The sequence below is a fragment of the Sceloporus occidentalis genome, unplaced genomic scaffold (assembly GCF_023333645.1).
Source record: "Sceloporus occidentalis isolate IW3139 unplaced genomic scaffold, rSceOcc1.0.p SCAF_4, whole genome shotgun sequence".
Lineage (NCBI taxonomy): Eukaryota > Metazoa > Chordata > Lepidosauria > Squamata > Phrynosomatidae > Sceloporus > Sceloporus occidentalis.
The window spans coordinates 177069423-177095940 of NW_028316984.1; the positions used below are offsets into that span (position 1 = coordinate 177069423).

A 26518-nucleotide genomic window follows, 5' to 3' on the forward strand; every position below is an offset into this window, starting at 1 on the left:
ACAGCACACTCAAATGTTCAAGGGCTGAGTTAGCCTCTTCCAGCATAGCACCCTCCAGAATGCAACTCCCATCCTTCCCAGCCACCACTGCCAAGCTAGCAATGGGGGCCTTCTGGCTAATCCACAATTGCATGGGTCACTCATCTTATTTGGGGAAAATGAAGAAGACTAGAACCTGCTTCTATGAACATCAGTAACTGTGGTTTATAAACTAGCTTTAACTTTCTTCTTCACAAACTATCACAACTATTGTCTGGATTTCACAGAAAATATCATACACAGTCACTGCAAATATAAGTAATTTGCAAGCAGGAATTCAAGGCAATTTAAAGACTGAAAAAACTTTTTGGCTTAGCTCAGAATTCCACAAATGTTGTTGCCAATCATCCCTGGCAATGAGGAACATCTTTCCCAGTGTCCTGCATTTGTGGACAGGGACAAAACAAGATATGTCTTAGTTTTCTGCACACTGCAGAAATTTCAGAGAGAGGAGGCCTCTTCCATTCAGGCTGATTGAAATGGGAAAGATGGACCTGGAGGCTTTTGCAGACGCAGGAAAAAACATGAGATAAAGGAGTCATCTACACATCCTGTCTCAGGCTAAAAAGTGTACAGAAACTGCTTTGACCCAGCAGTTGATGAAAGGCTCTCCTTCCATTCTAACTTCATTTGCACCAGCCTCTGAGAGAGATGAGAGCCGCCAGCATCTGTTGGACTCAATCTCCTTCCCTACTGCCATTCTCTTTTCATCATGTCTTATTTGGATCATAAGCTTGAGGACAGGTAACTATCAAATAAATTATTTGCAAATCACCCTGGGAGCCTTTTTGGCTGAAAGGTGGAGTATAAATATGCTAAATAAATGGAATAAATAGAGGAGTCTAGAGGTGTTGGCCTGGTTTCTACTCAACCATTTTTTTCCTGGTTGCTATCAGGCCAGTTCTGTCACAACCAGTCTGTCAAATGTGTGGAAAGAAGGCAGGGTCATCTCTAATTTGTGTGTGATATGCAGTTTGGGGGGGGGGGAGTAGGAGCCTCCTGTTGTTTCTTACTTGAAAGCTGTAGTGAAAAAAAATCTTTAGGGTAGGGATCCTGGTGGTGTTGGAAGCCCTGACTGCCAGAGGGTTCACAGCATTTGACCCAGGCAAGCTGACAAGGGGATCTGTTGGTGTCTGGGCAAGATGTTCAGCAGCTGCTTCTCTGTACTTTCCAGTTTGGTGTATGCAAAATGAAAAGATGCCTCTTTCCAAGTCCACTGGAAAGAAAGGACTGTTCACTCATGTCATATGATACTTTGGAAACACATGGAAACAGCAAAGTGAATGAACACCACACAGATTATCATACTCTTCTCTCAAGTCCTGTGCCAAAGGATACCAAAAAATAGAAGGGTTGAAGCTTATCATAAATAATGGCTGGCTAAAAAAACTGGAGAAGTTAGAGTTACCTCTTATTGAGGCTCTTATCGTGCAATTGCCCTATCCCTCCCTCCCTCCCTCTCTCTTTTTTTTTGGGGTGGGGAGAAGTTGGTTTTCTTTTGCATTAGTAACCCAGCCAAGATTTCTCACTGTTCTTTCAGCTTCTTTTCACACCAGAAAATAAATCAGTTAAAGAAAAACTACAGAATATGTGTTGTAGCACCACAAGCTCTTTGTTAGAAGCACTGTCGATGGCTGGAAAAAAATGATCTCCTCCCTACATACCCAGAGTCAAGGAGTGAATAACCATGTACTTTAACATGCATCAAATAAATAAATGGCTCTTTTCAGATGTGAAAATCTATAGTATTGGATTTTTCTCCACTGATTAAGCTGCATAACAAATGCTGGAATCTAAGGCCCATTACAGACGGGCCTTAAACTACAGACTCAGTCTGTACTAGGGTTAAAAAGGGGCGTCGCTTCCGGACGCCCCTAACCCTAGTACAGACTGAGTCCGTACAAAATGGTGGCGCCCCTTCCACATGGGGGCCGCCATGAAGACGTCACGAAAGCGCTGCCTCCAAACGGGGCGGCACTGACGTGACGTCGTCACGCCGCGCGAGGGCACTTAGTGCGCTCTTTCGGCGGAGCAGGAAGGAGCTCCGAAACGGAGCTCCTTCCTGGTTTGCGTCACTGGCACAGCTGTGTGAAGGCTGCACCAGCGGCGCAAATCAGAAAGGGGCCGAGCGGCCCCTTTCTGAGAGTCCCCGCCGCCGTTGGGGTGTCCTTGGGGCTTGAAGCCAAAAGTGGCCTTTTGCCGCTTCCCCGCGGCCTGGAAAGCGGCGGATCGGGGCCTCAGAGGCTGCCATTCTGGCAGCTGAGGCCCCGATCCGGCGGGGAAAGGGCCGGTTACAGGCTGCCCCAAACGGGCGGTCTGTAACGTGCCTAAGAGACTCTGCCTATCTCCTACAATGAAAGTAGGTTAGAAAGATGAACCAAATAGATTCCTCTTTCTCGTTTCCCAAAACATATGTTTTAGTGTGAGAACTACTATATAATTTCCATAAACCTTTGAATAGGCAAGACAAAATTAAACTCAGAGAGTTTCACTTAAAATAATTTGCAACTACTTCTAGACTGTTATTAGGTTTTCAAGAAATAGTTCATACTGCCAGTCTGGGTTGGATTATGTGCCAAGAAAGCAGAATACTTTCCTTAATCACTACCTCTCCTAAAGGCTTGTGTGTACATATGCCAGAATAAAGAGAGAAGGAGTCCACTTTGCACACAACTCTTTGAAATAGATCTCCCCCTTTCCTTTTGCAGTTAAGATTTAATAGCAACATGCTTTCGCTCTATACCACTGGTAAGTGATTAACAAAACCTTCAGGGTACAATTTGACAGAGAAACAGAGAAAGACGATTACCTGTAAGTAGTCAGACTGGATAGCTGTTTGCAGGTGGTCTTTGCTGATTTCATAAAAGACTTCAGAAGTCATGACCTGGGTAAACTCCTCACAGAGGAAATGCAGTGCTTGGCGGTGTACCCACTTAGAGCCATATGGCTGAGAACTCCACTTGAGAATGGCAATTAAAGTGTCTAATGAGATGCTCTCAGCAATAATATCCTCACAACCTACAAAAAGCAGAACACCAAATATTATTCAGTGAGGTTCAGCTATTCAGCAATGAATACTACCCACCGCTGTCCAGCAGAAACACTGGCATTTCAGAATCCCATAAGTAAAACTACAATTTCAAGCAAGATTATGAAAACTTGAGACATCCATCTACAATCTTACTGTGAATCGTGCACAGAATTTCAGGGCAAGATAAGAGTCACAGCCACGATCAGAGTAGTCTTGGGTAGTCTTTATTCCACTGACAGTAGCTTTTTAGCATTTGGGTCAAAGGTTTATCACACAACAAGTAGAGATCATTTAGCTGACAGAATCAAAACTGAATCTGAACTACATGCAAGCACAACATGAACAATGTTTTATTTTTAAAGGGGTAATACACCTCTAAAATCTGAAATAAACAAAAAAGGTCCTGTAGTTTATTTTATGTTCAACAGACAAAATAAATTATATTTTAGTACTTGAGCTTAGTAGTGCCCATTTTTCAATGCAGATAGAACTACCTTAACTACTAATATTTTATACTTCTGTAAGCCTGAAGTGTTCTAAGAGTACTAGAAGCAGTACCTATACATAACAATGAGATTTAATCAAGAGCTAAAATTCTCTTAAATGTCTGAATTTCCAGAGCATTTCTTCAACTGGGGATGCAGCTCCAACCACTCCAACCATATTCCCACTAATACAACAATTTAGGGTCCAGAAATGGAGGGGGCTTGTAGGAGCTGGATTAACTGAATCCAAAATTGCGCTGCTCCACAGAAAAGGGCCTGATCCAGACCATTCCGCTATGACATCTTGGAATGAGCATGGCTAACAGACTTTCCACCATTACTTTTAATCCAAACCCCATGAAATGAAGGAATATGCCAGGATAAGAAGACCTTTGGTCCCTGGATATTGTAGTACATCTGCCATTACATTTTCACCTTCAACATCACTCAGGATTGCTTTGCTTCAAAGTTTTGCAAATACTGTCTTCCAGTCTTGTTCCAGTTAACCTTCGTAGGATCATATATTGTGTCAAGTCTAATTATCAGCAGAACAATATATTCAGTGGGCCCTTGCTTTACACGGGGAATCCATTCCGGATCTCCCCCCACATAAAGCAAAAAATGCATAGGTTTGAGCCCCATTAAATCCCATGGGGCTCATGCTTGATGTGTGGCTGCGCATGCCATTCGCAAGCCCCACTGGATATAATGGGGCTTGTGCTCGCCGCATGGCAGTGCACATACGCGGGGCACTCGCCCGTTTCCCAAGTGGCTTCAGCATATGCTAAAAGCCGGCTATAAGGAACCCACGTATGGCGCCCGCTTACTGTAATACTAAGCATTAACTGTTTTGAGAGGCTGTTATTAAACAGAAATATTTTGTCAGATAAATGTTGATCATAATTCACAGTTTAAGTAAACTAGACTATAACAATTACCTGTATATTTCAGATAAATCCAATGCTATTCAGATAAAACAAGACTGTCCTATTTGCATCAGTGATATAGTTGATAACTGACAATACTGTGCAGCTCAAAGAACCCCGGTATCTGAAGTATTCTAAAGGATTCAGCAGGTATGTACCAATTGTAGAAAAAGAGAAGAGCTCATTAGTAGCACACCGGTGGTTGTCCAAAACAGAGAATATTTTAATGAGGCTATGGCAATATAAGAAAGCCAGCATAGTATAAGCCAGTCTGAAGTGTGGGGGTTATTCAGATGGTGAAAATAATTCAGGATGAATCTGGACTGAATCTTCATTGTTCACATGCATTGTGAATGCAACCATTTCGGGGTGTTTGAGGTGGGGGGGGGCTACCAACCCCCCTCCCACTTAATCCGGGACAATCAATATTGGGGTTTTCCCCAAGTTTTTAAAAAAGATCCACATTTGTCGGCAGTGTGAATAACTAATTCAAATAGACTTGAATAGACCCGGGATAAAACTCTGCATGCCTTGAACATGTTCTGAGTGCTTTCACATCAACTCCATCTTTATTCAAATACTTGCATGTGTGAGCAACTGAATTTGCAGAGATGCGCATCAATATGATTCCACAGTGTGAATAACAAACCTGGAATGCATGAGTGAAATTATTTGCATCATCATGCTAAAAAAACAAAAACTATGTCTGTGTGACCCCCTGGCCACTGGGTGACCTTGGGCAAGTCACATTCTCAGCCTCAGAGGATGGCAGTGGCAGCGTCTGAGGCTGAGAGATTTGCCTGTTGGAAGGAAACATCCCCCCTCCAAAAAAAAAAAAAAAACATGATAGCATTGCCTTAGGGTTGCCATAAGTCTGTCCACTTAGCAATATCTTCAAAAGTTGAATATAAAAGAAAGCAACCAAACTATTTTGTACATGTGAAGTCGAAGGCTTTCATCACCGGCATCCATAGTTTTTTTGTGGGTTTTTCAGACTGTGTGGCCATGTTCTAGAAGATTTTCTTCCTGACGTTTCGCCAGCATCTGTGGCTGATGCTGGCGAAACGTCAGGAAGAAAATCTTCTAGAACATGGCCACACAGCCCGAAAAACCCACAAAAAACTATTTTGTACATATTAAACAAAAGTGAGCCTGCAGTTCCCAGCAATTCAGGCTATGCTGGCTAGGGGTCATGGAAGTTGCAATCCAACAACATCTGGAGAATTGCAATTTGTTCACCCCTTCAATCTGGAACAAGCTTGCTAATAAACCTGTATAGGTTTCTAGCTTCCAACATAATCTAAAAGTCCACCTGCATCTATGGCTCTATTCAGGTTTTTTAAATCACCTTTACTGACCATTCTGGGGAGAGAGAATCATGCTGTCTCTTCCCACACAACTTTACTCATGTGAAAAGCAACCAGTCTGAAGGGAGAGACTCTGACTTGTGGAGGCTTTCCATATGAGCCAGAAGAACAGGCTGTAGCTGTGGTTCTTCTAATGATCATCTGTAAACTCAGACATATGGGTTATTCTGAACAGAGTGAGTAAGAAACTTCCAACACTATGTTGAGCCTTTTAGTGGGAGCACTGCCCACTAGACTCTGCACAACTCCATACAAAGCTTCCATCCTTCTCTTAGCTTCCCATATGATTCAAAGTAGGCATGCAAACCCAGAAGAAAAATGAATTGTGACTGGATAGGGAAGATAGATGAGTTGTGTGAATTCACAGATGGCCACTTATACAACAGCTAAGCAATCTGTTCTTCATGGTCTCTGTGATTTACACATATGGGTGACTAGCAACCTGATTTAACATGGATACTGACAGACTGAAGTTGTCCTGAAAGCACCCTCCATGTAGTTCAAATAGCCCAGCTGTATAAATGTTAAGGGTTCAGCCAATATAGTTGTTCTGCAGATATCCTCAAACTGGACAGTTCTTAGAAAGGCTGCAAAAGCTGCAATTCTTCTCATAGAATGATCATTAATGACAACGAGGAGAGGTTTCTTGCCAGTTTATCGAACTGATTAGTAAGATTTGTAAGAGCTACTCATTTACACAGCCTTCAAAGAAAATAGGTACAGTATAGAATCACAGAATCTTGCCCCATACATAAAAAGGGAGATAAAAAAGATCCTGCCAATTACAGGGCGATTAATCTCTTGAATATCTTTTCCATACATGCACCCTATTGGAATGTTTGGAAGACTGGTCAGAGAGACATGGTTTAATATCTGAAGCTCAAGCTCATTTTCAAAAGGGGAAATCTACTATTGATTTGTGCTTTGTATTAAACTTTTTGATCAAAATATGAAGCAAAAACTTTGTTTTATTGACCTAAAGTCAGCTTTTGACTCAATCTCTAGGGACCTGTTGTGGCAAAAACTTGAAAAGGCTGATATTGACCCCCCTCCAACTTTTATATCTAGTTAGGGCTGTACATACTAACACCTCGATGCAGGTCAAAGTTGACTTGGTGGGTCATCTTATCTCAAAAATAAAGACCTATGCCTGTGTTAAACAGGGCTGCATTTTGGCACCCTTTTTATTTAATTTTTACATCAAATATATAGTTAAGGGGCTAGAGGTTCTACAATATGCTCCAGTTACTATTTTGGACCAAAAGCTTTCTCTGCTAATGTATGCTGATGACATCATCCTTTTATCTAGAACTCAGGTGGGCTTGAGACACTTGCTTGCCAGGCTCCCATCATACTGCAAGAGAAATGTCCTGACAGTAAATTACAACAAAACATGGGTTATGGTGTTTGGTAGGCGTCCCAAGATACATTCCTGCCACTCAGATGAACATATAATAAAACAACTAAAACATTAAATTTTGGGGAATTTTCTTTTCTGAATCAGCCCCTTGGAAACAATATATGATAAACATTAAAATACAAGCCCACAGATCAGCTAAAGTAACATTGAACTTTACTGTTAATTGGGGAGGCAATTTGGTTAATCCCACTCTAATGGCTTTCAAAACTAAAACTTTGGCACAGATCCTTTATGGGGCAGTGATTTGGGGGCATACCTAAGATTTCAGGTTTAGAAGCATCTCAGAATTATTTTCTGAGGGCATTAATAGGACTTCCTAGGGATACCCCAATTGCTATGATCCGCCTCAAAACTTCTGTTGCAACATTAGAAAGCCAAGCAGACAAAAGGATTCTGTGTTATTGTCTTACGATCCAAGAGATGTCACTTTTTAGTCTAACAAAAAAAAAAAAAAAAAAAAGTCTCCTGGAACTCAATAATGGATTACCTGTCAAAAACTGAGTCTATGGGACAGTTCAATTAATTACCAAGTATGGGCTTTCAATTGATGAACTGAAAGGACTATCCTGCAAGGAAGAAAAACAACAACTCAATATTAGAAGTTACTACAGTTGCAGATTTACATACTGTCTATGGTTCCCCATGTGCCCTTTTATATCATAGCCTCAGGCAATTTTGTGATCACCCAGATTATTTTGACAACCTAACTTTTGTTCAGTTGCATCGAGCTTTCACAGAAGTGAGACTTAATATGTTTGATTCAGCTGAAAGAGATGGGAGACTTAAGAAAGTTCTGAAAAATGAACGAAGATGTATAGCTGGCTGTCCTCATTCAGAGGATTTAGTAAATTTCTTAATCTGTTGCCCATTATATAAAGACCCCAGGGAGTGTTTTATTTTACCTTTATCTGAAAATAGATTATTTTTGAACTCCCAAGAAAAGATACTTTATCTCCCAATGAACACAAATAAATATGTGACTTGGCAGATAGCCCTATTTGCCCTTGGTGCCAAAAAGACTAGGAAGTAATACTTAGGAGAGATAGCTGTTCCTTTTAGTTGTACCCCATTGAAAACAATGAAGCGCATACACATGGCGCGCACGCCATTAATTAAATTGCACTGCGGCTTCAGCATAAGCTGAAAGCCATGTAAGGGAAGCCCGTGTATGGCGCAGGCTGACTGTATTTGCAGGTTAGCATTATTTTATGTATAGAAATTTGTGTCTTTGGATAAAAATATTTTTTAAAAGAAAAAGGAAATGAATACTCTTTCAGCGAACACAAAACTACTTTACATGGAACAGAAGGAGATGGATAAAAAGTTGGAAGCACAATCCCCGCAGTCAAGTGAAAAGTAGAAATTGACACGCAGAGGAGAATCCAGATTATAAATATGACATTGTAAAACTCTAGAAAAAAATAGACCACAATGAAATGCAGTCATCATGCCCACTCTCAGAGAAATAATTGCAATTAGAAAAATAATTTCCAAATGCCAAAAGATCCCAACAAGCTTAGACAAGACCAATTGCAGGTTACAAGATGCCACTCACAAGGTGACATTCAAGATGCAATTTTTTGAACTTCTTCAAAAAAAGCCTTGATGTAAGGAAGTGTAAACCAGGAGACTGTAGGATAGAGGCCGGAGTGCATGTCACTGACTTCAAGGTAAACCTATAAAGATAACAAAGTCCTCTGGAAACAAACTAAGTTAAACCATCTCTCTCTCTCTCTCTCACACACACACACACACAGAGAGAAAAAGAGTCAGAGACAAAAAAAGTTCCCCCCCTCTAAATACCCATATACACTCAACTGTAAGTCAACTTCATGGGGCCAAAATTATAGATTTTGATATGACTCATGGATAAGTTGAGGATAAAACTTAGGGGCATGTAACAAAGGATATAAAGGGCAAAGGTCATTGTCTTCATACAGAAATGTCCCTTTTGTATCCTTCTAAGTTCAATTCCTCTTGGCACTCCTTTGAGAGGAAGCACCAAAGAGGTGCCAGCACTGCCATTTTTCCACCCAAGCTTTCAAAAAGGCCAGAAGCAACAACATGATGGAAAGAGTAGAGGGCATTGGTGCTCCCAGGAGTTGCAAAAGATAAGCTCTTACCTTTTGCAACTCTACTCAGAAAGGGGGACGAGTTAAAATACAGTACTGACCCATGGATAAGTCAAGCCACCTTTTTGGGATCAATTTTTTGACAAAAATTTCTACACTTATACATGAGTATATACATACAGTACTATAAACATATATTTCGCTTGGAATAGCAAGATTTTTGCGCAGACAGTTTTTCAGCTGCCTTAATGATCCTCAGAACAGAATGATTCTGGAAACACTGGGGTGGATACATGCTTTACAGTAAGGCAGAGGGTGTCCATGAATGAATAAATGAATGAATAACAACAAAAACAAAATCTACTTTAATGCATCACTTCTGTATGCTTTGGGGGGGGGGGGAATTTCAGATTTTTTATTTTCAATATCATTTACAATATATACAAGTTGCTTTGCTCATAGAGATGTCTCCAATCATTTATGTTTTACATTTGTAAATTTTTCCTATCCATGTTTTTAATATTCCCAATAGTCCCCGCGGGGTTATCAGTACGCTGATGACACCCAAATAGTCTTCTCTATGTCTCCGACTGATGCAGTGACTGAGGATGGCGTCTCTCCTCTCGTGGCCTGTCTGGAGTCGGTAATGGGCTGGATGAGGGGAAACCGACTCAGACTGAATCCAGAGAAAACGGAGGTACTCGTGATAGGTTCCCCTGGTCCAGGAATGGCGGTGGTTCCACCTGTCCTGAACGGGATCACGCTTCCTGTGAGGGACTCCGTGCGCAGTCTGGGGGTGCTTCTTGACTCGTCGCTTCACCTTACATCAAGAGCACTTGTTATCAGCTTCGGCTTATTCGCCAGCTGCGCCCATACCTGGCCCAGAGGGATCTTGAAACGGTGGTACACGCTCTGGTAACCTCTAGATTGGATTTCTGCAATGCGCTCTACATGGGGCAACCCTTATACCATACTTGGAAGCTACAGCTGGTCCAGAATATGGCAGCCAGGTTGGTCACTGGTACTTCCAGGGCCAGCCACATTACACCTGTGATTAAAAACTTGCACTGGCTGCCAATTCGCTTCCGGGCACAGTATAAGGTGTTGGTGATGACCTATAAAGCCCTACATGGCTTGGGCCCAGGATACTTGAAGGACCGCCTCTCCCCATACATTCCGCCCCGCACCCTCAGAACATCTGGGCAGCAATTACTTAGGGTTCCAGGGGCCAGACTTACCTCCACGTCAAGGAGGACGTATTCCATCGCTGCCCCGGCCCTTTGGAACACGCTGCCCACAGAGCTCTGCTCGGCTACCTCTCTGGCCCAGTTTAGAAGGGACTTGAAGACCTTCTTATTTCGATCGGCATTCCCTGTTTAAAAGCCCCTGATGGCCTCCTCCCTCTTTTGCCGGCAAGATGGCTGGCTGACTAGGTTTTTAATTTGTTTTAATATTGTATTGCACTTATTGTATGTGTTTTTAACATGTTGTACACCGCCCTGATCTACGGAAGGGCGGTATAAAAATAAAATTTTTATTTATTTTTATTTTAAAAAGATATTACATGTTATCAACAGATTTGTCCATGACCTTTCTATTTCTCTATAATTATATACCAACAGCCCATATTTAAGTATTTTTGTCCACTCCTTAGTACATTCTTCAAAACCTTTTTTGTCCATGATCCTGTTTTGTTAGCATTTTTGTTGGTATATTTCCTTATATTATTGTGGGTTTTACATCATGCGATCTTTCTTAATGTTGAATGTCCTTTCCCAAAATTTTAATATCGGGAGCCATTCTTCCTGTAGTCTATTTTTGTCCTTATTATTTATCATAGCTGTAAGTCTGTCCATTTTTTTTAACTCCTGTAATTTTTGTGCCCACTCCTTGATTGTTGGCAGATCACTATTTCCCCATTTTTTTAGCTATCACTAGTCTCGCTGCTGTCACAGTATATAGCAATATTCTCCAGTACTTACTTTCTATTTCTTTTTTAAATACAAATGTCATATTTAACAAAGAGAATTCTGGTAGCATTTCAAAATCAATCTGAAATATTTTTTGAATAGTTGGATGTATTTTTCCCCAAAACTTTTGAATCTTGCTACATGACCACCACATATGGTATAGTGATCCGGTTTTTTTTAACATTGCCAACATTGCATATCTTATTATTTTATAGATAACCGTCCAATTAAAAAGATTGTATGTACAGCGCTGTGTAAATTTACAGTGCTTTATAAATAAAGGTTAATAATAATAATAATAATAATAATAATATATTTTAATTTTACGGGAGTGAGATACCATCTATTTGCTATTTTCATCTGGTTTTCTTTTAGATCCTGTGATGTTGTAAACTTATCTGTCATTTTCCACGCTTTTTGCCAATCACCATAAATTATTACACGTCCGATATCTTGTGTCCATCGCACCATACTATCTTTTATTATTTCTTTTTCTAATTGTCTTTTTAGTAGTATTTTATATAACTTAGAACATTTTTTGTCTGTTTTCCACCATAGGTCATCTAGTTTGTTGATTATTACTTCTATTCCTTTATTCTTAATATCTTCTTTAAATCTTTCTTTTATCTGTGCATACTCAAACCAATTTAAATTTTCTCCCTCTTTTGTTAATTCTTCTCTCTGTTTTATCTCCAATCTACCATTCTTTCCTACTTTAGTTAGATCTTTATACGTCTGCCACTTAATGTCCTTTTTTCCTTCTCTAAAAAAAGCTTCCTGCACTGTTGTCCAGAGTGGAGTTTTTCATAAAATATCTCCTTAATTTTTTTTCCAAGCTTTTCTTATGGGGTTGTTATAGAACTCTTTGAGTCTTACATTTTCTCCATATAATATAGACATGTATGCCACCCGTGTGTCAAATCCACCCCTTCTAGATTCAGTAAGTTCTTGTCCTCCAATTTTATCCATTCTTGAACCCAACATAAATTGCAAGCCCACATGTATAGGTTAAGATCTGGTAGTGCAAAACCACCTCTCTTCTTGTTGTTCTTAAGAACTTCCCACCTTATTCTTGATCTGCCTCCTTTCCAGACAAACCTTTTCAAGTCCTTTGTCCATTGTGTTATTAATTCTTCTTTAAATATTACTGGTAAATTATACAATAGGAACATAATTTTTGGCAGGATGGACATTTTTATAATCGAGATTCTTCCTAGAATTGACAAATTAAGTTTATTCCACTTTATTAAATCTTTTTGTATTTCCTTCCATTTAATTTTGTAATTGTTCTCAAAAAGGGTTGAATTATTATTTGTTAGCCAAATATCCAGGTACTTGACTTTTTTAGCTAACTTACACCCCGTTTTATTCAATATTTTCCCTTCCTCATTTTTCCTGACATTTTTAATAGGATATTCGTTTTATCTTTATTTAGTTTGATTCCTGCATAGTGGCCAAATTCTTTTAAATCGCACCTTAGATGTTCGATATTTTTTGCAGGCTCTTCTACTATTGCAACAGTATCGTCGGCAAAAGCTAATATTTTCCTTTCTTTCCCTTTTATTCTGTTACCCTTTATCTTTCCGTTACTCCTTACATTACTGAATAACACTTCCAGTACACTAATAAATAGAAGTGGCGACAGGGGCAGCCTTGTCTTGTCCCTTTGTTGATTTGAAATTCCTTAGTTTTACTCCCATTGATTCTCAAATGAGCATATTGTTGTTTATAAATCTGATTAATGTTATCTATAAATTTTTCACCTAATCTCATTCTTTTTAGGACATCTAACAGGAATTCCCATCTTACGTTATCGAACGCTTTCTCTGCGTCGGTAAACAATAGTGCTAATTGTTTCTCTTTGTTCCTTTTGTAATACTCCAAAATATTTATTATTGTTCTGATGTTATCTTTTGTTTGTCTGCCCGGGGAAAAGCCATTTTGCTCTTTTTTGATTAATGTATTTAACACATTTTTATATCTTTCTGCTAATATCATTGCATAGATTTTGTAGTCAATATTTAATAGGGAGATTGGTCTAGTTTTTGACCGATGTATCTTTGCCCTCTTTTGGGATTAGCACAATTGTTGCTCTATCCCATGATATTGGTTTTCCCTGTTCAGCAATTAAATTTAGTATGCTGCATAAAGGTTCTGACAGTTCATTTTTCAATGGCGGGTTACAGACTGCCGAAAAGCGGCGGCCTGTACCCGCCCCTTTCCCTGGGGTATCAGGGCCTCAGTGGTCAGACCGGCAGCCGCTGAGGCCCCGATCCAGTGCTTTCCGGGCTGCGGGGAAGCAGCAAAAGGCCCCTTCCCCGCAGCCTGGAAAGGGGTGTCCTTGGGGCTTCAAGCCCCAAGGACACCCCGCGACGGCGGGGAGGAGGAGAAAGGGGCCTCTTGGCCCCTTTCTCCTTTGGTTTGCTGGGTGCAGCCATGTGAAGGAGCTCCTTCCTGCTCCGCGCTAAGGGTGCACTAAGTGCCCTGGCGAGGAGAGAGGACGTCACGTCCATGCCACCCCATATAGAGGCAGCGCGGTCGTGACATCGTCATGGCGGCGGCCGTGTGGAACCGCCCCTTTCTAACCCTAGTACGCGCTCCGTACGTACTTTCTGGCCCGTTTGTAACGGGCCACTGTTTTGCAGTATTTGGCAGTATAGCTGTCTGGTCCTGGTGCTTTCCCCTCTTTTAATCTTTGTATAGCTTGCACTATTTCTTCTTTGCTAAATGGACCATTTAATTTCTCCCTTTGATCTTTTGTTATTTCTCTATTTTGTTTTTTTCTAAAAATTTATTCATTTCCTTTAAGAAGTCTTGTGATGGATTATGGATTTCCTTCTTTATATAACTCTTGGTAATATTCTTTAAATATTTTGTTTTATTTTTTTCAAGTCCATTGCTATTTCTTCTGTAATTGTCATTTGTAATTGATTTTTTAAAAATTTGATCTTGTTATGAATTTTTTTATTCTGTGGTTGTTGCTTTAATTCTTCTTCATTCTTTTTCAATTTTTCTGTTAGCAATTTTTGATTCTTTTGCTTGTTTTTCCTCAAATTGCTTGCTCTCTGTATAAGAAGACCCCTTATTACCGCCTTGCTTGTGTCCCATATTGTTTTCATTAATATATTTTCAGTATCATTTTCTTTTTTTTAAAAAAAACCCTTTATTTCTTTTTTCTGTGTGCTTTTAATTTTAATGTTCTTTTAAACTGTAAGTTGCCCTGAGTCTCAGTTTTGGGGGGAAAGCAGGATGAGGATGATGAGGACGATAATATCTTCTTGTTATCTAGGAAAGGAGGAATGTGCCAGTATCTGCCCTGGGACAGATGAAGCAATAGGACAAATCAGAGATGTATAAGTACAAAGGTAATGAGCTTTAAAAAAACGTGCAAGGATTTCTCTGTTTTGCAGATCTTCTGTTGATATAGGCAGTTCTTCAGAGCCTGTTTAGTAAAGTTTTTTTACAATAGTGACATCTCCCTACAATACACTAGTCATTCAGGCAAAAGAAACACCAAGTGCTCACTGGAGTGTGGTATTTTGTAGTCAACACACTTTTTAAAGTAGGACTTTAAAGTCATATAGAAGAGACTTTGATGCCTTGGGTGTGACAGCCCACTAAATATAAGTCAAGAACCTCTCTCTCTCTCTCTGGTAACTGACAAAAGGAAAAGTCCAAGAAGGGCACATAAATTCCAGTGGAACCGAAGGAAAGGGCGGGAGCCTCTCGGGAGACTGCCAGCGGTTCTGTTCAAAAATGTAAACAAAGAAATAGAGGCTGCTCAATGGTAACCATTTGAACTTGTAGATTAAATGATAATTGATGACAAGTAGTGGACAGATTACTAAAAGTAGAGTGATCACTGGTTGAAGACCTCTAGCATACAAGATATAAAGATAAGATCTAAGGTATTTGACTGTATAACAGATGCACTGAGTGGGGCTCGGGAGAGAATAAATGAGTTAAGTCAGGGACCATAAATCAAGTTGCTTTTCTGCATGCCTCCAACATGGGAAGAGAAGACAACAAAGAAGCTTTCCAGATAGGCTGTTCCTAATAGCCTTGGCATGCTGCCCTATAATGCTGATTTATGTTGATATTGATGAGATGAACCTCTAGGCTATATTAATAATGGATATGTGTTTAAGTCATTACAGCTGATAAAACTAATATAAGATGGCTTATCTGCAATACAATAAAATGGAATGGAATAATGCCTTATATGTAACATCATGGAGTGTAGTGAAGTGTCCAGGCATTGCTATGTCTGTGTTTCTCCCTGAAGAAGATATGTGTGTATATATAAATCTATGCATACCTATAATAAATAACCTGAAAAGAGTACCAAAAGAGCCTGCTCATTACTATGTAAATATGCCCAAAACTCCCATACATGAAAATGTTTGAATGGAATGTGAAGTTGAAGGCTTTCATGGCTAATATTCATATTTTTTGTGGGTTTTTCAGGCTAATGTGGTCATGTTCTAAAAGAGTTTATTCCTGATGTTTTGCCAGCATCTGTGGCTGGCATCTTCAGAGAATGCTAGCATGGAAGAGAGTGGGGTATATCTATACTGTGTGACCCTGTGTAAGGAGGAGTGATTTCTATGTTAATCTGTGCATGGTTCTGTTGCTGAATGGCTAGGCCACAGGGTGGGAGGATATGCAAAGAGGGTTAATGTCTGTTTAATTAGTGATCATTGTCTGCTGAGACAATGGTTTGGTATTTTTCATTTGCATTTTGCTGGGTCTTGATTTTAGTGTTTTCAGGACTGGTAGCCAAACTTTGCTAACTTTAAGGGTTTCTTCCTTCCTGTTGAAGTTGTTTTAGTGTTTCTGGATTTCAAGGTCTTCCCTGTGCATTCTGACCTGATAGCTGTTGGCATGGTCCAAAATTATACAACAGTCAGTGTGTGAGAATTTCCACAGGAATGAAAAACTTTGTGGGTGTGGCGATGAGGTGACAAGCTCAATTTTAACTATGATCATTGGGGGAAAAGGCAAGAGGGCGGATGTTGCCTAAAGCCAAGGTTAGTACATAACCACATGAATGAGTATTGGGATGTAGTGTGGGGACCAAAAAGAAGTGTTGATGTTAACATAGCCTGTTTGATGTAACCATTATCACATACTGTGAACTTTGTGACCAGCAAAATTGATAGAGGTGACTGACTCCAGACAGAAACCAGACTTAGCTGAGGGATGGAGGCAAGGACCCTCCTCCCTCAGGCTACGAGACAGAAGAGATAGGAAACCACACCGGTTTCAACTTACCAAAATGCTTAGCTCTACAAGTTTCAGGATGGTCTGCATAGAAGTAATCTGTATGTGAGAGTCACAGAGACCATAAAGAACTACCCACATTTTCTTGTGTTCTTGCTTGTATAGAGCTTCCACAGGTAGTTTCTCCCATTTAGATCTTTGCTATCTGCATGTGAACAAAGCCATGAAGAAGGGGACAGGGCTTGCATGCTCCCCTCTTCACATGTCGAATAAACACAGTTTTATACTGCTGAATAGGGCACATATTAGCCACAGGTAGCACTGCTACATCACAACATCCTCTTCCTCGTTTTGATAAGCTGAAAAGGTCCTCTTTCTCATTCTGAAAAACCTCCACACTAGTTATCTGAAGTCAATACAACAGCCAAGGCTGCAATATATCTTGTAAACATATACAACAGGATGCTATTTTAATCATTCCCCAAACCCAATATAGCACATTCATATTTTATTCTTCCTTCTTTATTGCCATACTATTATAGGCATGAAAGAAAATGGAAGCACACAGATGCTTGTGAATGTGCGGGCTTCAATTATAAATTCAACTCTCACCCATCACATTTTAGACAAGCTTAGCCACAGAATATAGAAATATTGCAGTAAAAAATCAAGTGATAGCTTGTCAAGAGGTAGTAACACTGATTTCACAGTTTTATCATTTCAGCACTTAACTGGAAGACAACTGATGCTTTCACCTATTTTCTACCTTTCCAACTTCTAGCAAACTGTCAGATTGAGCACACTTGAGAATGCACAGAGAATGATTTATAATTCTCTTCACTCATCCTCACAAATTTATTGAATGGCTCATTGGCAGAAAAAAATATATCTCATAGATGAAGAACAGAAACCAAGGTCCGAAACACACTGCAGAAATAGTCCAGTTTGAGACCATTTTAACTGCCCCGGCTCAATGCTAGCGAATTCTGGGAATTGTAGTTTTGTGAGAAATTCGCTTTCTCTGCCAGAGTGCTCTGGTGCCACAATAAACTACAATTAGACATTATGACAACTGTCTACAATCTACAATCCTCATAGCTCTGGCCATATGTTACACAGAGAGAGAATAACTCAGTAGGGTCACAAGGTGGGGACTTGTATATGGACCTCCTGGCCCACAGCTTAGAAAAAGCTGGAGGATTTAAAAACCTATAGTTCCCAAAAGTAACTTTTCCAAGATCAGCTGCTTTCCTGCAATGATCATAGGCCCCATCTTTATTTAGCTTTACCCAGATTGTAAAGTCTTTTTGTTCAGACTGATTGTTAATGGTTTTAAAAAATATTCTGCTCTCAATATTTTAAAGATGGCTTGTTTTAAGTCTGTTAAGCAAATTTGTTTTTAAAGTTTTAAAACCAAGGGTTTTAGGCAAGAATTTTAAAATGTTTAACCAATGAATGAAATAAAACCATGGTTGTTTCCGTGGCAAACCACAGAAATGAAACAACAGCCCAAAGTTTGCAAAACCTGAACAAAGTAACAGGATCTCTTGCCACAAGTGAAAACCAACTTGATGGCACATCACCACCACCACTCCCGCTTTATTGTCTCCATTTATTATATCTGATCTGAGTGTGATACTGCTACACACATATGAATAGGACCCCCTTCCTATGAAATCTCTGTGGATTTTCATAATAAACAATATCTACATGTATTATTTTTTTCAATACTGTATTTATTTTTAAAGCAGCACTGTGGCGAAGAACACAGCTAGTTGTTTGTTGCCAGCATTACAATGAGCACCACACACTGCATGAGCTAAAGACACCATCAACTGTAGATCAGAAGTATGCAGCCACATTAAAACAAAACAGAGGGAAGAACTAAAATTTGGGAATAGCAGCAGGAAATGGGTAGAGAAGGCAGGCAGCAAACAGAGACAAAATCTGTCAGTGGTCATTAGTATTTTATTAAAGCCCTATGTTTCTAGAACACAAACAGGCTGCAGCAGGGGGGAAGAAATAGGTCATTGCTTTCAAATGGCTTCCATGTTAGAGCTGTATTTCTCTGAAATGTCAGTTATAACTTTACTCTATAACAAGCCAAATTTTCCATCCTTATTGCATGCTATTCTATAGTACACACCACATTTATTTCTGCACCTGAAAAAAAAATCAAATCATTAAAAGCAAGCAACAATCTGGATTTAAGACTAAGCAAATGAAGGGTTAAGCTGAAAAACAACAGCTCTAATACTGTGTGTATTGTCCTTTTGTCTATTCAGGTTCCAGTCATCTGTAACTCAAGCATGATAACAACTGCTCTGGAACCCTATGATTCAGCTTCTGCTGCAGGATATGTAGGAGCTGAATGTTCCAATTGCAGGGAAAACATGAATATTTGCACGAGATATATCCAAATGAGAAATTAAAGAATTTAATATCTCAGGAGAAACACAGACAACGGGAAAATGGAACCACTGTATACTTTCTGTGCACCAAGATGAAAGAATAATTTATGTAAGCAACACTGGATTAAGCACCAATACTGCATTTGTTTTAATGTTTGGAATACTAACAATGCTTGCAGTGGGATATTGCAAATATTTCAGAAAGTTATGCTGACCCCCACAGAATGGATAAAAATTGCTTATTTTTTAAATGGCAAGGTTTTTTAAATTATAAAACTTAAGGTTCTCTCAAACCAGTGTTTCTCATGGTATGAGAAGTGGGGAACTAGCAATGTTCCCCCTATTGCGCCAAGAACTGGTACTATACTCCCTCCTTAACTGTCATCTTTCAGCCTGTGAGGGAGAGAATAGGCTGGCCCAGCTCCCCCAGGGCTAGCCTGAAGAAGAAGAGCCCTCCCTCCGGTCCATCTGCCTTGGTCCAGGCCTCAGAGGGAGAGAAGAACTGCTGGACCTGATCTCCTCCCCCCCCTCACCATTCCCTTCTCCTTTTGTGTCTTGTCTTTTAGACAATAATAATAATAATATGTTTTATTCATAGACCGCTATTCCGCAACGATCATAGCGGTGCACAGTAAAAATTGCAATACAAAATTGGCCCCTACCCGCCCCCTCACTCCCTCCAGGCTGGATGATGACAGTTGGCCGTGGAGGGAGGGCTGTGTCCCTTCAGGGCGGTCCCGATGGTGTTGGACCCGCCCCCTCACTCCTTCCAGGCTGGACGATGACAGTTGGCCGTGGAGGAAGGGCTCTGTGTTGCTTACATAAATTATTCTTTCATCTTGGTGCACAGATTGTAAGTCTGAGGGCAGGGAACCGTCTATTATCCCCTCTGTTGTAAGCCGCCTGGATTCCCAGTGATTAGGCGGCATATAAATAAATCCTATTAATTATTATTATTATTATTATTATATTATTATTATTATTATTATATGTGCCAATTAGCCACCACTGTGTCATAGAATCATAGAGTTGGAAGAGACCTTAAGGGCCATCCAGTCCAAGCTCCTGCCATGCAGGAAATCTAAATCAAAGCATCCCCGACAGATGGCCATCCAGCCTCTGTTTAAACACCTCTAAAGAAGGAGACTCCACTACACTCCAAGGGAGTTTGTTCCACTGTCGAACAGCCCTTACTGTCAGGAAGTTCCTCCTAATGTTGAGGTGGAATCTCTTCTCCTGTAGCTTGCATCCATTGTTCCTTCATCTAACAAGCTGGCAATTTTATCAAAAAAAAAAAAAAAAAGAGATTGGATTTGTCTGGCATGACTTCCACCAAATCATCAACATTCAGATGCAGCTTTCTTCCTAAATTCATGTCATTGACTACAGTGGCAGTAATTTAAATGACTGTTCTCTACAGTATATGCATTACTGAAAATGTTCAGTACCTACTGTACATGCTGTGTTGTGCCTTCAAGTTGTTTCCGACTTATAGTGACCCTAAGGCAACTCCGACCTATCATGGGTTTTTCTTGGCAAATTTGTTCAGAGGAGGTTTGCCGTTGCCTTCTCCTGAGGCTGAGAGCATGTGACTTGCCCACGGTCACCTGGTGGGTTTCATGGCTGAGCTGGGAATCGAACCCTGGTCTCTGGAGTTGTAATCCAAGTCAAACCATTAAGTCCAGAGGAGGGCGACCAAATTGGTGCCCTATAAGGAGAGACTTAGGGAGCTGGGTATGTTTAGCCTGGAGAAGAGACGGTTGATATGACAGCCCTGTATAAGTATTTGAAGGAGTGTCACACTGAGGATGGAGAAAACTTGTTTTCTGCTCCTCCAGAGAATAGGACATGGAACAATGGATGCAAGCTACAGGAAAAGAGATTCCACCTAAACATTCGGAGGAACAGAAAAGAGCTGTTCAACAGTGGAACACACTCCCTCCGAGAGTGGTGGAATCTGCTTCTTTGGAGGTCTGTAAACAGAGGCTGGATGGCCATCTCTCGGGGATGTTTTGATTGTGAGTTTCTGCATGGCAGGGGGTTGGACTGGATGGCCCTTGTGGTCTCTTCCAACTCTATGATTCTATGAAAAGTCACACTGGCTATATATATATATTTAAATTCAATTTTACAGAATTATATTACTGTCTACCTGATACAATCAAAGTAATACAGGAATGACTGATGATTAGCTCATGCTGGATCACCCTTTCCCTTCATTGAACTAAGGAAATTGTGCACTGGGATGTTCATTTCATGGAACAGAAGCCATGGTCTTGCAGCTCTAATGCTACATTTCTCATGAAACAGACAATGTGCATGAGCAAAGAATGGTTTATATGTATAGTTTTACCAAAATCTCAAATCTCAAATGAATGCAATTGCAACTGAATTAGTACCGTATTGGCCTGTCTACAGTTTGATCCCATTCGTGTTGTAATTTCTATATTGCTGGATATGGTCCACCTAATTCATTCTATTTCAAATCACTGAAGTATTAAAACTTTTGATACGTGAATAGCTTTTGACATAAGAAGCACGTGAATAGATATTTAAAAGTTCAGAGCATCCGCAGGGGTGGGAGTGAAGTAATTAGTCTGAGTGAAGGTATTAAAGTGAAATGCCAGTCCAACTTAAATTATTCTTAATATTGCTGTTTCCCTCAGTGCCACTTGAAAGTGACTCTCTTGAGGCACACTGAGTTCTTTTGACTTTTTTAGTCAAGTCATTTGGGGAATGATGAATGACAGCTTCTTCCAAATACTAAAAGTGCAGCATGTGAATGAAGGATTACTCACAGTAAACATCTGTGATTCTCTATTTCTCCTGGAGGAATAGAAGCTAACAAACACATACTGCAAACACTGGGGGCAGAGATGACACTCCTGAATTACAATACATGGTTTCATCTCCAAAATAAAACGTATTTACCAAGAAAAGATTTTAGGAATGAAGTAGAACATCTAAATAGGTAAAAGAACAATAATACATAGGAATTTTAATTTTAAACAAGTTGGTTGGTTTATTGAGACACAAGCCAAGGGGTTCAATATGATTAGCAAAATGTGTTATCACGAAGCATGTGGTAAGATTTGTTTGGTTCACATTTTAATATGAACCAACTTTTTTTTTTTTTTTTGCATGGTGGATTTTTCCTGTTGGATATAATTGGATACTAATGAAGTATGCATTGTTGTGTCCTTAGTCATATATTTTTTTCACTGAATACACTTCTAAAAATGGTAATGAAAAATATATAACAAGATGATCCTAAGCACATGTATCATGTTTGTACAAAATACTTTCCCTTAACATGCACAAGAAATCTCAACCAAATTGGGAGCTCTTTGTATACATTCAGTTTCTGATTTGAGCAAAAGTAAGATCTAGTCTAGTGGTCTCCAAACTGTGCCCTGTAAGAGATTTTGGACTTCAGCTCCCAGAAACCTCAGCAATGTTGTCCAATGGTCTGGGATTCTGGGAGCTGAAGTTCAAAATCCCTTAAAGGGCACAGTTTGGGGACCAATGATCTAGACTAAGCACACAGTTCTGTACCTTTGTTTTCTTTCTCAGTAGATGAACTCTCTCTCTCTCTCTCTCTCTCTGTGTGTGTGTGTGTGGACAGGAAGAAAGAGAGAGAGAGAGATTCAGGGCTAGTTTAAGCATTTGATGTTTAATTTCTGGTCCAATATTTCATGAAAATTATGACATAATAATCTGATCACTTGTAGTGCAGCCTGTACACATTCTAAAGCTATAAATCATTCCTTTAGCACCAGAAATTTAGATGTTCTACTTTTAGGCCATTTTTCTTATTTTTTTATTTGTACTCCATTTTTTTCCATTTTGATTTTCATCATTTCTCCATTGCTCATAAATACTGGCAAACAGGCACTGCTTCCAGCATTTGAAATATTGCTTTTAAATATTAAATATGCTTTGCCTTTTTAGTGTTTATTACATCTGAAATATACTCATCATCCAATGAGCTCAGGGAGCATGACTATCCTGTTTAATTTTAAGCTACATGGGACTTGGAACTTGTTTCCATCTCACATGTAAAGAAGTACAGGGTCCTAAACTGAGACTGGAACCGAAGAAAAAGTGAAATGGCTAAAGATCTGTATCTCCTACACCAGAGTCTGAAACTAAATTGTCTACCTTGTACTTAACATTTTCTTTTTAAAAAGCCATTCAATCAAGTGCTAATTTGGCCTTCGGGGCTCTATTAAATGGATTCATTCACATGTTTGATAAGGTGAGATAACTGTGAGACATTTACCTCAAAACAAGGTGAACTCTCATTTTGCTGGGATTTTTAATGGAAGCTAGATGCACACCTGTCAGGGAAGCTTCAGCTGTAGGTTCCTGTACTGGAAGGAGGCTGGACTAGATTGCTTTGAAGGTTACTTCCAACACTACAGTTCTATTATTTCTCAAGCAATGAAGAACTTTATGAAATAACAAACCACTACTCAGTTTTCACAAACACCAGAACACAAACCTTTTGATGCTTTCCAGAATGACCAAGAAGCTCACACTCTTATTTCATTTTAGATACTTAGAACAATACTCCTGCAAATCATTTTACAGAAAAAGTATATTTTCTCATTCCCCTGCAGTGGGGGAATAGCCTGACTGTGCAATGAAAGAGGCAGGCTATATTCATAGCCATTAACATTTTATTAAAGCACTTTTACCCTATGTGATAAAGTGGCAACAGCAGAAACAGCAGCAAACTGCTCTGTCCCTCCATCTGAGCAGAGATTGGACAGAATCGCGTCTCTCTACCTTACCCTCCAAGCAAGCAGCAAAATATAACAGCTTGATTGCTAATACTGGTGAACTGAAATACCTACAAACCAGAAAATCCTGAAGACTGAGTCCCTAAAATGAAATTGCAATTAATGCACCTTGGTTGCTGTTGTTACATGCCTTCGAGTTGATGGTAACCTATGGTGACTCCATCATGTGTACTAAAAAATAATTGCTTTAGAAAGGTCTAAGTACTTAAGGTAGTGAGGAGCAATTGCATTGTGGCCAATCCAACCCCTGCCCCTGCCCCATGGGCCACCCCATGAATATTTGGCAAGAGACTTCAGTTTCTTTCACTATTCTGAAGATGAAACAGAGGAGGGAAAGTATTTGACAGGGATGACAAGGTTCTGAGGAAAGGCTGAGAGTTGGAGAGGATTATCTATGGGTTTGTTTTTCTTTTTCATGACTGCATACCTTTGAGAAGGCTCTAGGTGCAATTGTCACCTGAAAACTGTGATACTTTTTAAAAAGGTCGGGGGGAGGTGTCAGGAAACTTTGAGGGACCAGTCAGGAGCTTCAGGGGCTGCAAAATTGGGGCCCTGGGACTTCATGAAGACTGCAGGCTACATATGCTCTACCCTAGTTTAAGATATAGAGCCCATCATGGCCTCCTTGTGGGTATCTTGTGGTGGAAACCCAACTATCATGGACATTTAATGCCAAGAATGCAGCCTCTTATTTATGGAAGAGTAAGGTTCCAAGAACTCTTTTGATTATGACTGCTAGGTGGAATAGAGGGGGAAGGGGTGGGCAAGGGTTTTAATGTGTGTCTAGGAATGACAAAAGGAAAGACATTCAGCAGCAGAGCTAGAGAAACACACCATAAATTTTCAGTATTTATCTGATCTCCCAAGACTGAGGTCAGGTTTCAAGTCATTCATGTTTGTTTGCTACCACCGTTTCCACAACTGTTCCAATTTCAGCTCTCCAGAGAAGAATGTAGTAAAAGAAAAATATTCAACTGGGCATCTCCGCTTTTTAACTCCCACATTTTCCTTTATGTCATTTCCAGTCCCATTCTCATGATCAATGTAGGCCACAAAGCTATGTTTGCAAACTCTTCCTGCCTTGCTTTTATTGTTACATGGCCTATTTTCTCTTTCCTGAGTGCAAAAGGAAACATTTTTGTGGCTTCCCTCCTATTGCCAAACTTTGTGAAGACCAAGCAGCAACTTGAAAATTATTTGTTTCTTCTATTTCAATCTTACAAGAAAGAGAAATGTAAAGGACAGGTAGATAAAAGTTTAAACTCACTCTCTCCCTTTCAAGTACTTGGACTCTACTCAGCATGACTAGATATCCTCCTTTTCTAAGACATATCTTACATTTTAACCTTCTGTCCAGGAGGAATTCCAAAATGTCCTCCATTTGGAGCATGACTAAGAAGCATGAATTTATATTTATATTAGTGTTTTTAGCTTTTAATTTGTAATGCCCTATATTTTTCTTGAATGCCCTACATTTTACAGTGCCTTGTCCTCCTTTGTGGTTATCTGGTCATCCTGACTCTACTGGAAGCATAGAAACTTGCAGAGAACTTTGTAAGTAAGTCCTGCATTCAGCTGATGATTAAATTCTAGATTACACACAAGACAAATCACAGTGGATAGTACTGTTCATCCACAGGGTTGCCATGAGTCAGGATTGACTTGAGGGGTATTAACAACCATAACAAAATATTGTTCAAATTCATGCTTTGAAAGGAAGAGATCTCCACATGAGAAAAAGAGGTGTAATGCCTTGTCTCTAGCTGACTGAATGAACACACTCCATGGATGAAAAAAATTATTGGAAAGATCAGCACAGTGCCACATCCTTTGCCAGGTCTGAGTTAATAAGCCAAGTTTCACTTCTATAGCCCTGCCCTTCAAATTGACTTTCCTCCTCCCCTTTCACAGCTATGTGACCTTGGTACCACACACTACATTCCCCTACAGCTGCTCACCCTTTTCTTTTCATACTCATGCCCTCAACAAGGCTCCAGCATGGCTAAAAAGGCCTAACTTGAATATGACAGAGGGGGCTATGAGGGACAACTAGTGTTCCTTGACTCAACTGATCATTATATCCAACACACTTCAGTATTTTCAGTTTAAAACCATTTTTATTTATGTTCTCAACAAAGCTGAATTCAAGCAATTGTATCCATACACTAGGGCATTCCCCAAAGCCTAATAAATCAGATCCCATTTGCTAGGTACAAAAACAATGGAAAAGAAAGAGCTGATGTCTAAGTCTCTAAGACCTATATGCAATTGTGAATCATTTTTTATTTTTATTTTTCTCATGCTGGAGAAGCAGTGCACAATGATAAAACTAATTTAACCTTTGCTAAATGAAATGAAGAGGCACAATGGCTTGAATTCACCATTAAGATCAACTCTAGTAAAGAAAGGCAAAATAATGGCCAGAGAGAGAGAGAGAGAGAGTACATTTCTGTTTAAACTAACTGATCTAATGGATTTGCCATGAAAGGTCTAACACTGCAAAATGTAATGAGACAAGAAATTCTGTACAACCCTCAAAAGTGGAAATACTTCCCACCTCATGTTAGTGTGCTTACTTTCCATTTCAATAGTAATGATATGGACTCTTCGGCAGGTATGTACAGCTCAAGCCAAGGCACTGTTTTGCTTTATGTGTTCTCATATTTATTACCAATATTTGTGCACCACTCAAAACCAGTGTTCACTGGATAATTAACAATAAAAAAATCAACAACCTAAATATTAAAACAAGCAAACAGGATAAAAACC

The 26518-nt window shown here is 39.7% G+C and overlaps 1 protein-coding gene across 1 annotated transcript in view; it reads right to left on the reverse strand.

Annotated features, from left to right (window-relative positions):
- The window catches only part of BTBD7 (BTB domain containing 7), a 103958-nt gene that overhangs the window by 21593 nt on the left and 55847 nt on the right, over positions 1 to 26518 (reverse strand). Inside the window, exon 4 of the mRNA XM_089522435.1 lies at positions 2849 to 3057. Within this exon, the coding sequence (XP_089378561.1) occupies positions 2849 to 3057 (209 nt within the window). The remainder of the gene's footprint in view (positions 1 to 2848; positions 3058 to 26518) is intronic.